Here is a 15,535-nt window from a genome sequence, read left to right on the forward strand (position 1 = left end):
CTTTGTCTGAAGCAGGAAGCAGCTTTTAGTTGGAGCTGAAATGGAGCGTGTCTGGACTGGAGAGTGTGGGGAACAAACAAACTGTAAACTCATTCCTCTTCATTAACTTTATTTCTCTTCCTACTGTGTAAAATGACATTTTCATTATTGCCATAAAAATAATCATGATGGTAAGTGAGTGATAATAAAATCAGAAAAGAAATATTTTATGGTTAACTTTTCTCTTTATTTGGTGCAGCTTCCTTTTTCCATGTAGGGTAACTTACACATTCAAGTTTCAACCTGCAGAGCACAGCACAGACGTGTGAGGCTTATAAAGAGTTCCTATCGGTTCTAAGACGCCCTCACATGCAGGCTGACATCTTGTCTGTACAGTAAGGGCATCTTACAACTATCACTGAAACCCAAGAAGTCCTTGAAGGGTCCAGTTATCTACTCCACATTTTCATCTTCTTATTTTAAACTCTGGTAGCAGTGGTCTCTGATTTCCTGTTTCTACCGCGTAAGGTCCCCGTATCTTTCTAGCTCAGTTTGCTCAACATGTTGAAATGTTTTCCCAGTGTGGACGCTTGTGTCTGCAGTAATCATAAGAACTTGTGCTTCAGCAACAAGGAAAAAAAACATTTTGTATGATGGCATGGAATACGTTTAACATAATAAGCAATGAGAATATTTTTACACTTTTGGGCGGCTATATTTAACAAACAACCCGTGATGAAATGTTTTAAACTGAAAGTTTTGCATACATCTGCCCCGTGGCTGTAACATAGTGGTGGAAAAATGTTTTCTGATTCTTACATTTTTAAAATATGTCGTTCTATAAAATTTTAAGTTTTTATGGCTTTTTTTTTTTTTTTTTTGGATTTCTTTAGTATTTTAGCTGGTGGGGATTCTTAATGCAGTAATGCAGTACAGCCTAAAGTAAAACAAAATATTTTTTTTAAAAAATTGGGCAGAACTGAGTCAGACAAGCCATATTTTTGCTTGTTTAGGAAATCTTCTGATCAAATATGTTCACAGTGTTTTTGAAGTGTCTTTGGGTCCATGCAGGGATTTTCTGTCTGTAACACCAGATTCTGCTAGTATATTCTACAGATGACTGGGTTGTGTTTCCTCTGCAGAGGAAGGTAGAAAGTGTGTGTGAGCTGAGGTGAATTCAGCAGCATGGATCAGTGTGAGGACACGGATGAGACGGCTCCTCTGCTCCGGCATCAGCAGAGTCGGAGCAAAGCTCAGAGGTGAGAAAATAATGTCCATGATCTCTCCTCCATGTCGGAGCTCATCTTATATCTCTGCATCATCAGCGTTCATACTGAGTTTTATCTGTGTGTGTTGCTACAGTGCAGCACAGCAGAGCACACAACGTTCTGCAGGACCTGAACCGGAACCCAGCAGCGAGTCCTCCAATCTGGTCTCTAGATGTCTGCAGTGGTGTTGCTCTCTCTGGTACCTTCTGTTTTTAGCTTTTCCTTCTTCTGCAGCCCTGAGACGTTTATCCACCTGACAGGAATCCTTAAACTAATTTGTGACTTCACAAAGTTTTTAAGTCAGACTTTAAAGGTCCCATATTATGCAAAATTCACTTTTTAATGGTTTTGGAACAGTCATACTGGTCCCCCCGCATGTGTAGGAGACCCGTAAGTGTGAAACTCTTTCAGGCGCTCTCTCTCCCCCCTGCTCCACCTCTAGGGAAGTAAGCGCTGAAATGAGCTTGTTTGAAAGCGTGTACGTTATGACGTCATAAGGGACAATAACCACTCCCCACAGAGCGATGGACCCGCCTACCGGCTCTCAAAGCCCGCCCTCTAAAAATCACCTAGCGACCAGTGTTTTTCCCTCTTCGGCAACCCTCGTTAGCGGACATGGCTAAGCGACAGAAGCACTGTTCTGTTTGTGGCTGCATAAATGAACACGAAAACGTTTTTTTTACTTCCATCCACTGAACCCACGAGGACTGAGTGGATTAATTTTATTTTTGGAGGAAATGTACCCGGAAAACTTCCAAAGGTTTTGCATGTCTGTGGCCAGCATTTCAAAGAGGACTGTTTCCACAACATGGGGGCATGGAAAGCAGGCTTCGCCAACCGTTTGAAGCTGAAGCCAGGTTCAATACCAACTGTCCGTGACACAGCTGGAGAGGTAAGAGCTGGCAGTTATTTTATCGTTTCGGCCTTATTAGTCTGATAGCTTGAAAATATATTAACCTGTCAATCACCTCATGACGGGCGATGCGATGGGCGGAGCCAACAGCTGAGCTGCTCCACCAGGGTTCCGCCCACCATAAACGGCACATTTCTGAAGCTGCTAAAAAGAGGGAGGTGAAGAGAAGCCGCTGCACTCAAACTGAGGGTTGATTTGTCCATACCATGGCGGAAATATTTCATTTAGATATTAATGAATGATCTCAGATTGGGAATAAAGTGTATAATATGGGACCTTTAAACTCTGATGGAGCAGTTCAGGTGGAAGTTTGGAGAAATCCACACTTAAGGACCCACTTTCAATTAGTTCTGATCTCTGAGGTCCAAGAAATCTCACCTCAGACCTGATCAGACCAGGTCCTGTTTCCACACCAGTTCTAACTCTATAATCAGAAAACTTCATTTGAAAGAGGAGTTGTGTTCAAACATGTGACCATCTGTAAGTCTTTAAGTCTTCATCAGAACACCGAGACACTAGAACCAGAACCAGAGTCCCTGTACATGCAGACCTTTTCTACCAGCAGCGTTTTAGTCCAGGTGTGGGCTCGACACAGAGCTGCAGCCAGTGTTCATCTGAACATCTTCATTGTGGTCTTCATCACTGTTTTGCAGTAATACTCAGAGACCAGACTCTCCTGAACCTGGACCTGAACCCATGCCAGAATCTCAGCCAGTATTGGGATTCGAACCAGAACCAGAACCAGAACCAGAACCAGAACCTGAACCAGAACCTGCTGAATCAGAAGCTGAGCCTACGTCTGAACCTGCTGTTTTAGAATCTGAACCGACACCTGAACTTGTGCCAGGACCGGAACCAGGATCTGAATCTGTTCCTGAACCTGTACCCGAGTCTCTACTTGTTGAATCAGAAGGTGGACCAGGACCTGGACCTGAACCCGTCTCTCAACCCGAATGTTCTCCTGTAATCTTTGAAGTTCACCTTGATGCTGCTGCACCCAGTTCTTCCAGGTATGTAGCAGGAAGATAGTTCAACATACTGCAGGTCTTTCTACAGGCCTCTGGTGGACCTGGAGTTCTGATCCCAGTTATCAGCATCCCTGTAGTGTGAGTACAGATTTAAAAACGTCTTTCTGGACAGCTGAAATAATTTAGACTGAAAGACACGGTGAGTCTGCCACTGCTGTTTGGTTCTGTAGTTTAAAGAGTCGGTGTTATCAGTCTGCTGATTGGCTGCTTGGAACAGGTAAAAGTTCACAGTAAAACTAAAGTACCGTCCAACTGGTCCAGCCAGAGAGGAGGAGGCAGCCAAATCAGCAGTCTGCAACCACATTCAGCCGTCACAACCCGACAGAGGCCCGAGACTCTGACAGAAACCTTTATTAGTCCCTCGATGGGGAAACTGGTTCAACTGTAAGCAGAAGGTGTAACAACACAATAAGTAATATGTACAGTCTGACAGGGTGAATATGTACAGTATGTAAACATGTACATAAACATGTACATAAACACGTAAACACCATTTACATGTGTTCATTGTACAGTCTGACAGGGTGAATATGTACAGTATGTAAACATGTACATAAACATGTACATAAACACGTAAACACCATTTACATGTGTTCATTGTACAGTCTGACAGGGTGAATATGTACAGTATGTAAACATGTACATAAACATGTACATAAACACGTAAACACCATTTACATGTGTTCATTGTACAGTCTGACAGGGTGAATATGTACAGTATGTAAACATGTACATAAACATGTACATAAACACGTAAACACCATTTACATGTGTTCATTGTACAGTCTGACGGCAGCACGGAGGAAATATCAGTAAAATTCGGGCCCTGTGATTTCTGAGATGCAGTAAACATGGACAGAATCACAGTGTTTGACAATGTCCAGGGATCAATAATAAAATGTGGAATCTTGTGGAGTTTGCTTATTCAACGGTGTAGATAAATGTCTCCTTACCAGACCTCTGCAGAGCTGAATGAATTCAGTCATTTGACTGAATTTGGGCATCTCTGGTGATCTGTTAATCTCCACCAGTTCACACCTTCCTCAGCCAAGAAGGAAAGAACAAGAAAAGCCAGATGAGAGTTTGAATGAATTTTGACTTCTGCAGCTCCGTCTGGTGACGTCACCTTAACCAACGGGGCTGCGGTGGACCCATCAGACCCTTTTCTTAATTTATACATACATCACTCACGCAAAACTGCTCCGGAGTGCAGAGAGCGTGGCTGTTGGGTCAGCTAGGATGGGTTTTTCTTTACCGAGGAAATTAGAGCAGTGTTGGACAGATGTGTATCTGACTGTTCAAACTGCTGAGGTGAGAAGGCATGCATTCAGGAAATAGGTTTTCAGCAGTTATTTGTGAAGAAACACCGGTGAGTAGCCAGGATTTGTTTCATCAGCTGCACAAACTGGAAGGCAATGGCTGGCACCGGTGTTACACCAAAATCTGTGACCCATCAGAATCTGTGACCGCAGGGAGGCGATAGTACATTTCTCTGTGTGTGCGTCTTTGAAGACGAGTGAAGTCTTGAAAACAGATGCTGAAGTTGCTGATGCTTTAGTAATGCATGGCCACGTCTGGTGTTAGTGATGCGTTGACACAGCTTGATAATATGTGGCTGCTGAATAACATCTTGTGGCCTTGAGAAGATTGAGTCACATAATAAGACACAAAGTTCAGGATTTGTAGGACTGTCCTCAAATAGAAATAATCTTTTCATGTTGTGCACATGTGTGTAAGTAGGACACTGTGATGGTAGGATGGAGTGTTAGGACACCAACCTGATTTTTAGCTACACAAACTACACCTTGGACCTGTCGGTGTGTCTGGGCCACATATTTAGTCAGGATTAATCATCAGCTCTGCACGTTTGCAGGATCCACAGACCCGACCATGTGAACTCTGAGGATCAGGATAAACGCTGTGAAGAGATCCACAGACTGTGGGACGATTCTGTAAGTCCATGTTCATCCACCTCCTGTTCTCTAGTGGAGCCTCGCAGTTTGTTTTCACTGTGATTCTGACCTTAATTTCCAGGAATGTTGTTGAATGTTCTCCGTGATGTTCATCTGAGGGTGGACTTACTGAAAGACTTTCTTTTTGGTCCCGTTACTTTAAACATTAGAAGGAAGCTGAACTTTCTTTTTCACGTTTTTAAGTAAATTTCTAGATGTAAATATATTAAAATAAAATAGATAAATATAAATTATGGTGAGAAGATGTCGGATGTTTGAATTATTCCATGAAAAAAACTGAAAAACTACTAAAAAAACAGAATTAGTTATTATATCTATATTTAAAAACATTAGTTCGTTCTTTAGCATTCTTAGCCGTGCATTAAGACCCATGGTGAAAAGTCCAGAGGGCCACTTGCTGCTCCGGAGCCGCAGGTTGAACACCCCTGAATTAGTGTTGGTAAAGCAAAGATTACTGTATTTTCTTCAGATAGCAATAGGCCTTATTTTAAAGGAAAAGGACATTTTGTGCCTAATAATGTGATAATTAATCGCGATAAATCGCAACATTTTATACAATTAATTACAATTAAAAAAATTGTAATTGTTTTTTAACCTGGTTCATGTTTTCTTTGTGACTAGTTTTGAATGAATAAGTTGAATTTTAACTTTTACTAAAGGTTTTGATGAAAATAGAATTGTTTCTGAGTTTTACCAAAGTCTGGTTGGTCAACAGCTTAAATTAATGAATGAATGAAGGATTGAATGAATGAATGAGCGAGCGAGCGAGCGAGCGAACGAACGAACGAACGTTTAAAAGACGTAAAAAAGAACAGAAACATCATTTAAATTCAACATGTTGAAAAAGCGGTAGGAAAAATCAGTCTGTTTAAATAATAATAATGTTAACGCTACTTATTCATTATTTCAGGAATTAAAATGTTGGCTGTTGGAAACTTTGGAAGGTTTGGACACCAGGGAGCTGAAATATTTCCACTGGTACCTGCAGAATGCCGATGAATCAGTGGACGGCTTCAGATCCATCAAAAAGAGTCGTCTGGAGCATGTGGACAGGTTGGACACAGTAGATCTGATGGTGCAGATGTACACCACCGAGGCCAGAGAGGTGGTGGAGAAGATTTTAACAAAGCTCGACAGCATTACAGGTCTGTCAGAGGGAAAGAAAACAGAAGAAATGAGATGTTGTACACAAAGCTTATGACGGTGATGTATTGTAGGAACAAATCTTTCTTGGTCTCCAACAGAAAAGTGTTTTCCTGAAGAGATGCTGCAGGATGACGCTTCCGTTCCCGCTGCTGCAGCAGGTGGGTTCAGCATCGGAAATCCAAGGAAAACTGGTTGAACTGAAGCTGGGATGTAATGATTGTTTATTTTTATTTCAACTACAGTAATATCAGATCCTTCTCAAAATCCATCCAATTGTTTTTTCCCCCATTCAGCGTATTTAATAAAGTAAAACTAACTATGATGGTCCCAAATTCAGGTGGTGGAGTTTTATTCTGATTATAAAAATGTGTCTGAATAATGAAATAAAGGTTTTTTGTTGTGTTTAACCTGCTGCAGACAGATAAGTTTGGAGGTTAAGAGGATTAGAAACGGACTGAGAGATGATATTTAAGGCTAATACTAAACTCTGAAGACAACCCCAGTTCTAAAAATGTGGAGCTTTGTGTAAAATGTCAGAAGTAGAATGATTTCTAAATCTCATGAACCCATATTTTCTTCCCAGTAGAACACAAACATCACATAGAACTACTTTTTACAGACGTGCTGCTGCTCATATTTTCCATCACATAGTAAAATTTCAGTTTTATCATCTGATGTGTTGATGATGGTCTGTTGGGAATAAAATTAAAAGTATTTTAGTAAACATATGGGCTGATAAGGTTTAGACATCACTGTATTCTGTTTTATTCACAGTTACAACATCTTCAGAGTTGAGGTTGTAGAAACACTTTGCTAGTTTGAGTTTATGTACAGAAACGACCATCAGAACAAGCGATAATTCAATATGGTGTTTAAATAAACCAGCATATCACATCATCACATCCAGTAATTATGCTGCTGCTCTGCTGGCTCATACATGCAGAATGATTAAAGACTAAAGGGTGGATGCTGTCTGTGTTGAACATGACTCTAAATGTAAATTGACCCACACATGATAGACTGAGGAAGTCATTGTGATAGTGTGACTCTGGATCTCAGCGCACCATTGTCCCTGTAAGCTGATTTCCCTGAAACAACACAGTTTGATGTATTCGTCTTCTTCCTCTTCCTGTAGATAAAGAGCTTTCTGTGATGCTGAGTGACTTCATTAAGAAGGTGTCGAAAGAAAACCTTACGCAGCTCTTGGAGTCTCTGATAACTGACAACGTTCTGACTGATCTGGAAAGGGCCTCCATACTCGAGGAGAACCACACCAGAGCAAATAAGGCCAGCTGCTTTGCTGATGTTGTGAGAGAAAAAGGAGATGAAGCCTGCAAGAGGATGATCAGACATCTTGAAATCATAAATCCTTCACTATCCTCCAAGCTGGGTTTGCCCTCTGAACACGTACCTAAATCTGAAACTAAATCACAGCCTGAACCTGTTCCTGAGCCTGAACCTGCACCTCGTCCTGAACAATATTCCCCCTCTCCTCAGAAGTAAGTTTAACTAACATATTTATCTAATGCAGGTATTATGACTGTATGTCAAACATGTTTCATCGTTATTTACAAGCCAAGGATCAGATTCATTAACTTACTGTTAAGAGCCGCATCCAGCATGTAGCAGGTGAGAGGCAGGTACACCCTGGACGGGTCACCAGTCCATCACAGAGACAAACAACCATCCACGTGTTCATCCGAGGGAGAATTTAGAGACCAGTTAACCTAACATGCATGTCTTTGGACGGTGGGAGGAAACCAGAGAACCCTCGAGGCTCGAACCAGCGACCTTCTTGTTGTGAGGACGTGGTGCTAACCACCATGCAGCCCCAGAACAGACCCGGTTAAATGAAGTCCAAAAGGAAGGAAAGGGCAGTAGATAGACAGCATTTGGAAAAAGTCCTGAAGCAGACAAGATAGATGACTGTAAATAGTAGAAAACAGAGAGAGCTGTGTTAGGTTTGTGTACTCATGTTACAAATGTACTGGACGTATTAACTGAAGTAATGATTGATACTCACCACTGAGTCAGGGATGCATTCTGCATCATCACGTTCATGTGTAGTGAGCATGCACAAAGTTTTTTTTATACTATGAGAGATGTTAGCTTTGTAAAAACATGTTCAGTGCAGGCCGTCAAAATAAATGTGGCAAAGAAGCTAAAGCCAGAGATCTTTACCTTTGTCACGTTACTTCTCCGAGCTGAACGCTGCTGATGCTGCAAAGCTTTAACTGAAAGGTGAGGTGTACGTATACGAGGTACTTTTTAACAGTGATTATAAACATGTGCTGCAGGAGACTTTTAAATTAACCACAGACATGACCCAACAAAACCCCACCTATACCCAGTTTCTGAAGGAATATGACCGACAGGTTGTTCAACATCTTAAAGAATGTTCCACAGTTACTGGCATCCCTACGGCATCGTGGAGCTGGCCCCCAAATAAAAAAGTCTGGGACCTTTTCGCATTATTACCTGATCGTTTTATTGTAAAAACATGAAACCTATTACGTTATAACATTATACATTTGTGCTTAAAAACGTGGACTATAAACCGTGTTTGTCTTTGAATGAGTAAACTGCAGTACATCAGAGAAATGTCTGTTTTACCAAACGGGATGAAGTTGTACTTCTGAGACATGGAGAGGTTAGGCAGGGGTGAGGACAGGCAGGGGTGAGGACACTGTGGTATTGTTCATGCTGCATCCTTAAACCAAGCAGGACTACGTCTTTGTGTCGGCATCTTACGTCTCCCAGTCCCAATGCATATCATTTTAATTTATATATAAAATATAAAATATATGGAGACAACTTAAAATCTATCGTAGTCAATAGAGCCTTTTGAGATTAAAAGCTCTGAAAGCCTGGCAGAAACCACCAGCAGTCAGGAGAAACTTGGCTCCAAGAAACATTTAAGGACCATCACTGTGGCCCAAAGTTCTGTAACCAAATATTAGAAGTAATTCATCAGGGTTAATCAGTACTCTGTCTTTGCAGTCCTCAGATCCACAGACCTGACAATGTGGTCTCCGAGGATCAGGATCAGCACACAGAAGACAACCATGCTGTAAGTCATCGTTCAGCAGGTTCAGCTTCCGGGTCCATGTATAAATGAGCAGCCTTTGGTTGAGTTTAACTAGTTTTAAAGTTTGTTTTGTTTATTTAATACTCTTTGATGCCACTGTTTGAGCAGTCCATGTCTTAACATTTATCACCATTTGTTTTAACATCTTCAGCGATGGCTGCAGGAAACTTTAGAGGAATTGGACATCAGTGACCTGGAATGCTTCCAGTGGTACCTGCACAATGCAAATCAATCAGAAAGTGGCTTCAAACCAACCAGTTATTTGATGCATGCAGACATATCGACTACAGTACATCTGATGGTGCAGACGTACACCACAAAGACCAGAGAAGTGGCAGAGAAGATTTTAAAGAGTCTTAAAGGTCTGTTTTAGTCAAAGAAAACATGACACCTGATATACCTCACTGTCTAATAAGGTTTGATGTTGTTAGAGTAACAGTATAAGAACATTTTTGGCCTTTTCCTTAAAAAAACTCATGTTATGGAGGTGATGTTCTCAGAACACTCCCTGAAGACTTCTTTTCTAAAGCATTTTAGGCCTCTGATCAACACAACCACTGTTATAGCCAAGCAGCTACAGACAGCTGAAGCAAGGAAAACAGATAGATAGATAGATAGATAGATAGATAGATAGATAGATAGATAGATAGATAGATAGATAGATAGATAGATAGATAGATAGATAGATAGATAGATAGATAGATAGATAGATAGATAGATAGATAGATAGATAGATAGATAGATAGATACACAAAGTTGTGGATGTTTAAATAGTGAGAAGTTGATGTGTTGTGCTACTGAAGTAAAGATTAAGAGAAAATTATGAAGGAACACGATTTATTTCAAGAGATTAAATATCTTTTTTAAACTATGTGGAATTTGCTTAACAGTAGGCAAATAATCTTATTTTGTTGTTTGGTCATTTAGTGGTTCGGAGATTAAAATCTGGTCTGAAGAAGAAGTTCCAGTGTGTGTTTGAGGGTTTTGCTAAAGCAGGAAACCCAACCTTTCTGAACCAGATCTACACAGAGCTCTACATCACAGAGGGAGGGACTGCAGAGGTCAATGAAGAACATGAGGTCAGACAGATTGAAACAGCATCCAGGAAACCAGACAGACCAGAAACAACCATCAGACAAGAAGACATCTTTAAACTCCCACCTGGAAGAGATGAACCAATCAGAACAGTGATGACAAAGGGAGTGGCTGGCATTGGGAAAACTGTCTTAACACAGAAGTTCACTCTGGACTGGGCTGAAGACAAAGCCCACCAGGACATCCAGTTCTTGTTTCCACTGACTTTCAGAGAGCTGAATGTGCTGAAAGAGGAAAAGTTCAGCTTGGTGGAACTTGTTCATCACTTCTTTACTGAAACCAAAGAAGCAGGAATTTTAACCCTCTTTTTTTTAATTGCAAACAGCACATAATATATTCCCTCACTAGTGGGGGAGGGAGGGGCGATGGGGTCTTCAAGCGCCCCTGTCTCCATGGATGGCCCGGGGGCGGGGCGGGCCCGGTGGCCTGTCGCGTTGGCCCGGGGCGTGGGCGGGCTGTCCCGGGGGGTTTGGCTGCTGGCCCTGGGGGGAAGGTGCTGTTTTGGGGGTGGGGAGTGGGGGACTGGGGCGGGGTGGGGGGGGGTGGGGGCCTGGCTCGTGTCTCCTCGCCTCCTGGCTGGGGCTGTCCCCCCGCGGCGTGGGGTGGCGGGAGGATGGTGGTGGGGGGATGGTGTTTGTGTGTGTGTGTGTGTACTTGGGGGGGGGGGGGGGGGGGGGGGGGGGGGGGGGAGAGTGGTGTGGGTGTGGGAGGATGAATGGTGGAGGGATGATGTATGTGGGGGAGGATGGGGTATGTGTGGGAGAATGTATGGTGCAGGAGGATGGATGGTGTATGGGAGGGAGGATGGTGTGTGTGTGGGGGAGTGGTGTATGTTTGGGAGAGTGGGTGATGGAGGGGTGGTGTGTGTGTGTGTGGGAGGATGGGGTACGTGAAGGTGGATGTTTGGTGTAGGAGAGGGAGGACGGTGTATGTGTAGGAGAATGATGTATGTGTGGGAGGATGGGTAGTGGAAGGATGGTGTGTGTGTGTGTGTGTGGGAGGTGTGAAGGTGGAGGATGGTGTATGTGTGGGAGGATGAGTGGTGGAGGGATGATGTGTGTGTGGGAGGATGGGGTAGGTGTGGGAGAGTGTATGGTGGAAGGATGGTGAGTGTGTGGGAGGATGGATGGTGGAAGGATGGTGTGTGTGTGGAAGGATGGATGGTGGAAGGATGGTGTGTGTGTGTGGGAGGACAGAGTATGTAAGGGTTGGATGGTGTATGTGTGGGAGGATGAATGGAGGAGTGGAAGGAGAGTGTGTGTGTTTGTGTGTGTTGGTCTGGGGGGGGGGGGGGGGGCAGGACTGGTTCTCGGGGTGTGCGGCTGGGCGCTGGGGTGTGGGGCTGGCCTCTGGCGGTGGCCGTCTGGGCGGGGCCGGGTCCCCCCGGGGTGGCGTGCTGGCCCTTGGCCGGGGGGGGGTGGGGGGTGTCCCTGCGCTCCTGGGCCCGGGCCCTCTGCCCCGTCTGTCCCGGGCGGCCGGTGGCCCGGGGGGGTCGGGGACCTGCTGGCCTCGGCCTGCCGGGGGCCGGTGCCCTGTGTCCGCGGGGCGGCTCCTGCTGGGGTCTCCTGCTGCTGCCTTCCTGGGCGGGCGAGTGGTCGTCTCTGTGGACCGGTCGGGATCTGTAGCCTACGGGGGGGCTGGTGGCCTGGGTCTCGGGACCGCTGGCCTGACTCTGGCCTCTGTTCAGGTGAGGTGGCATCTGCATGATCACTCTGCATGGTCACTCCTTCCTGAACGTCTCCACACAGTCTTTGCGTCGCCATGTGGCCGAGTTCTCCAGCATATCCACACAGGTTTCTCTGCGCGTGTTCTCGAATACAGCAGTTTCACTTATATCTATTATCATATTTTTTTTTCTTTTTTTTTTTTTTTTTTTTATTATTTCTGTTCTTATTATTATTATTATTACTCTTACTCTTATTATTATTACTACTAGTATTATTATTATTACTATTATTGTGATTATTATTATTGTTACTATTATCAACTAGTTGTGTAATGACCTACTGGCCAGGATGATCTTAGCTATATATGTTGCAAGTAGTATGGATTACATGGTTTTCTGTATAATGTTTAAGTCCCCACCCGCACTCCCCACACCCTTTCTGTCCCTCTCTCTCCCCTCCCTCTTCTCTCTACTTTCTTTTCTATCTCTCTTTCTCTCTGTCCCCTCCGGTCGAGTCCAGCATTAAGAGTCTGATTTAATAAAGTTTTTCATGTCATCAAGAGGGACTTTATACATGTAGTATAAATCCCTGCTTGATAGAGTAAAATTGCCCAGCACCAGACAGCAGCCAGACAATCATTCTGTTTGCAAAGATGCTGGACAAGACAGGTTAAAAAAAAAAAAAAAAAAAAAAAAAAAAAAACAAAGAAGCAGGAATCTGCAGCTTTGAAGAGTTCCAGGTTGTCTTCATCTTGGACAGTCTGGATGAGAGTCGACTTCCTCTGGACTTCCATAAAACTAAAGTTCTAACCGACCCTAAGAAGTCCACCTCAGTGGATGTGCTGCTGACTAACCTCATCAGGGGGAACCTGCTTCCCTCTGCTCGCCTCTGGATAACCACACGACCTGCAGCAGCCAATCAGATCCCTCCTGACTGTGTTGGCATGGTGACAGAGGTCAGAGGGTTCACTGACCCTCAGAAGGAGGAGTACTTCAGGAAGAGGTTCTTAGATGAGGAGCAGGCCAGCAGGATCATCTCCCACATGAAGACATCACAAAGCCTCCACATCATGTGCCACATCCCAGTCTTCTGCTGGATCACTGCTACAGTTCTGGAGGATGTTCTGGAAACCAGAGAGGGAGGAGAGCTGCCCAAGACCCTGACTGAGATCTACATCCGCTTCCTGGTGGTCCAGACCAAAGTCAAGAAGGTCAAGTATGATGGAGGAGCTGAGACAGATCCACACTGGAGTCCAGAGAACAGGAAGATGATTGAGTCTCTGGGAAAACTGGCTTTTGATCAGCTGCAGAAAGGAAACCTGATCTTCTATGAATCAGACCTGACAGAGTGTGGCATCGATGTCACTGCAGCCTCAGTTTACTCAGGAGTGTTCACACAGATCTTTAAAGAGGAGAGAGGACTGTACCAGGAGACGGTGTTCAGCTTCGTCCATCTGAGTGTTCAGGAGTTTCTGGCTGCTCTTCATGTCCATCAGACCTTCATCAATACTGGAGTCAATCTGATGGAAGAACAACAAACATATTTCAGGTTGTCCACATTTTTTATGAAACCAGATGTAAAACGTCTCCATCAGGGAGCTGTAGACAAGGCCTTACAGAGTCCAAATGGACACCTGGACTTGTTCCTCCGCTTCCTCCTGGGTCTTTCACTGCAGACCAATCAGAGTCTCCTACGAGGTCTGATGACACAGACAGGAAGTAGCTCACAGACCAATCAGGAAACAGTCCAGTACATCAAGAAGAAGATCAGTGAGAATGTGTCTGCAGAGAGAAGCATCAATCTGTTCCACTGTCTGAATGAACTGAATGATTCTTCTCTAGTGGAGGAGATCCATCAGTCCCTGAGATCAGGAAGTCTCTCCACAGATAACCTGTCTCCTGCTCATTGGTCGGCTCTGGCCTTCATCTTACTGTCAGAAGAACAAGATCTGGATGTGTTTGACCTGCAGAAATACTCTGCTTCAGAGGAGGCTCTTCTGAGGCTGCTGCCAGTGGTCAAAGCCTCCAACAAAGCTCTGTAAGTTAACTGTTTGATTTGGTCATAAATAATTTCAGAGCTGTCTTTTAATTGAAAGACTTGTTTTATTATCTTATCAGACTGAGTGGCTGCAACCTCTCAGAGAGAAGCTGTGAAGCTCTGTCTTCAGTTCTCAGCTCCTGGTCCTCCAATCTGAGAGAACTGGACCTGAGTAACAACAACTTGCAGGATTCAGGAGTAAAGAAGCTTTGTGGTGGGCTGAAGAGTCCACACTGTAAACTGGAAAGTCTCAGGTCAGATTTCATCAGCTTCTACAACTGATGACTATTCAGAAAGTACAGTGGGTGAAAAAGAGTTGTGCTCCCTGTTTTTAACTTCCAGTTTCCATCTTTACTGCCATTTATCTGGCCATGATTTTGCTTGGACTAATCTTTAAGTGGTACAGTGAAAGATGGGTTCTGTCATGTGTTGTTTTCTGCAGCCTGTCAGGATGTCGGATCACAGAGAAAGGTTGTGGTTTTCTGGCCTCAGCTCTGGTCTCTAACCCCTCCCATCTGAGGGAGCTGGACCTGAGATTCAACCATCCAGGAGAGGAAGGAGTGAGGAAGCTGATGGCCGCACTGAAGGATCCAAAGAAGCTCAGGTACAGAGAAGCTGCTGAAGCCACAGAAGTATTTTTCTTTTCAGCGTTAATATGAACCCAGATTGAAGAGGTGGGCTGTGATCCTCTGTTCACCCACAAGCTCAGTTACACCACAAACATGAATATGAAAGTACTTTTATTTTAGTTTTTGTGTCAAAGACAGCGTATGGTGCTCTTCTGACCCCCCTCCTTCTTTCAGGGTGGAACCTGCTGGAAAACAATGGTTGTGACCAGGTCGGCGGAAATGTGAGTGTTTTTCATTGGATCATGCTGTATCAAAGTATCAATAGATCAATAACTGCAGCTGGATTGTTTTTGTTCTCCCCATCAGAACCCTGTCCATTCACAAGGAACGAACAGAAACCCTTAAACTGTCTGACAACAACAGAACAGAAAGAACTTTATTTGTGCCCTGATCATGCGGACAGATGTGATGGCACCTGTCCTCAGCGGCTGTGTAGAAATGTTATCATTTGGTTGCTGTTCCTGAAAGGTGGAGTTAAATACACCATCCACGCAGTCACAATTCATGAGTTGTCGGTGTTCCTCAGAAATCGGCTCTGAAATATTGAACATGTTCAATAGTTCCGATTGTCAGCTACGACCAGTTTTGGAGCTGATTATCGGGACAAATCTACTCGTAACACTCCACAAACCACATGATAATTGTACAGAAACATCTTATAAGAGTCAGGATGATCAGGCGTTTGCTGTCCGGAGTCGGGAAGAGGCTAAAT

At 43.9% G+C, this 15,535-nt stretch overlaps 1 protein-coding gene across 1 annotated transcript; it reads left to right on the forward strand.

The window, feature by feature from the left end:
• Positions 1-552: 552 nt before the first annotated feature.
• On the forward strand, positions 553-15,148 carry LOC121635926. The gene is made up of 16 exons (XM_041979344.1): positions 553-627; positions 1,122-1,238; positions 1,342-1,446; positions 2,814-2,902; positions 2,933-3,170; positions 4,929-4,934; positions 5,062-5,140; positions 6,072-6,306; positions 6,406-6,465; positions 7,443-7,806; positions 9,308-9,377; positions 13,563-14,194; positions 14,275-14,448; positions 14,637-14,798; positions 14,998-15,044; positions 15,130-15,148. The coding sequence occupies exons 2-15, from the start codon at positions 1,165-1,167 to the stop codon at positions 15,026-15,028; spliced, it is 2,319 nt and encodes a 772-aa protein (XP_041835278.1). The 5' UTR covers positions 553-627; positions 1,122-1,164; the 3' UTR covers positions 15,029-15,044; positions 15,130-15,148.
• The last annotated feature ends 387 nt before the right edge of the window (positions 15,149-15,535 follow it).

This window comes from Melanotaenia boesemani, chromosome 24 (assembly GCF_017639745.1).
Source record: "Melanotaenia boesemani isolate fMelBoe1 chromosome 24, fMelBoe1.pri, whole genome shotgun sequence".
Taxonomy (NCBI): domain Eukaryota; kingdom Metazoa; phylum Chordata; class Actinopteri; order Atheriniformes; family Melanotaeniidae; genus Melanotaenia; species Melanotaenia boesemani.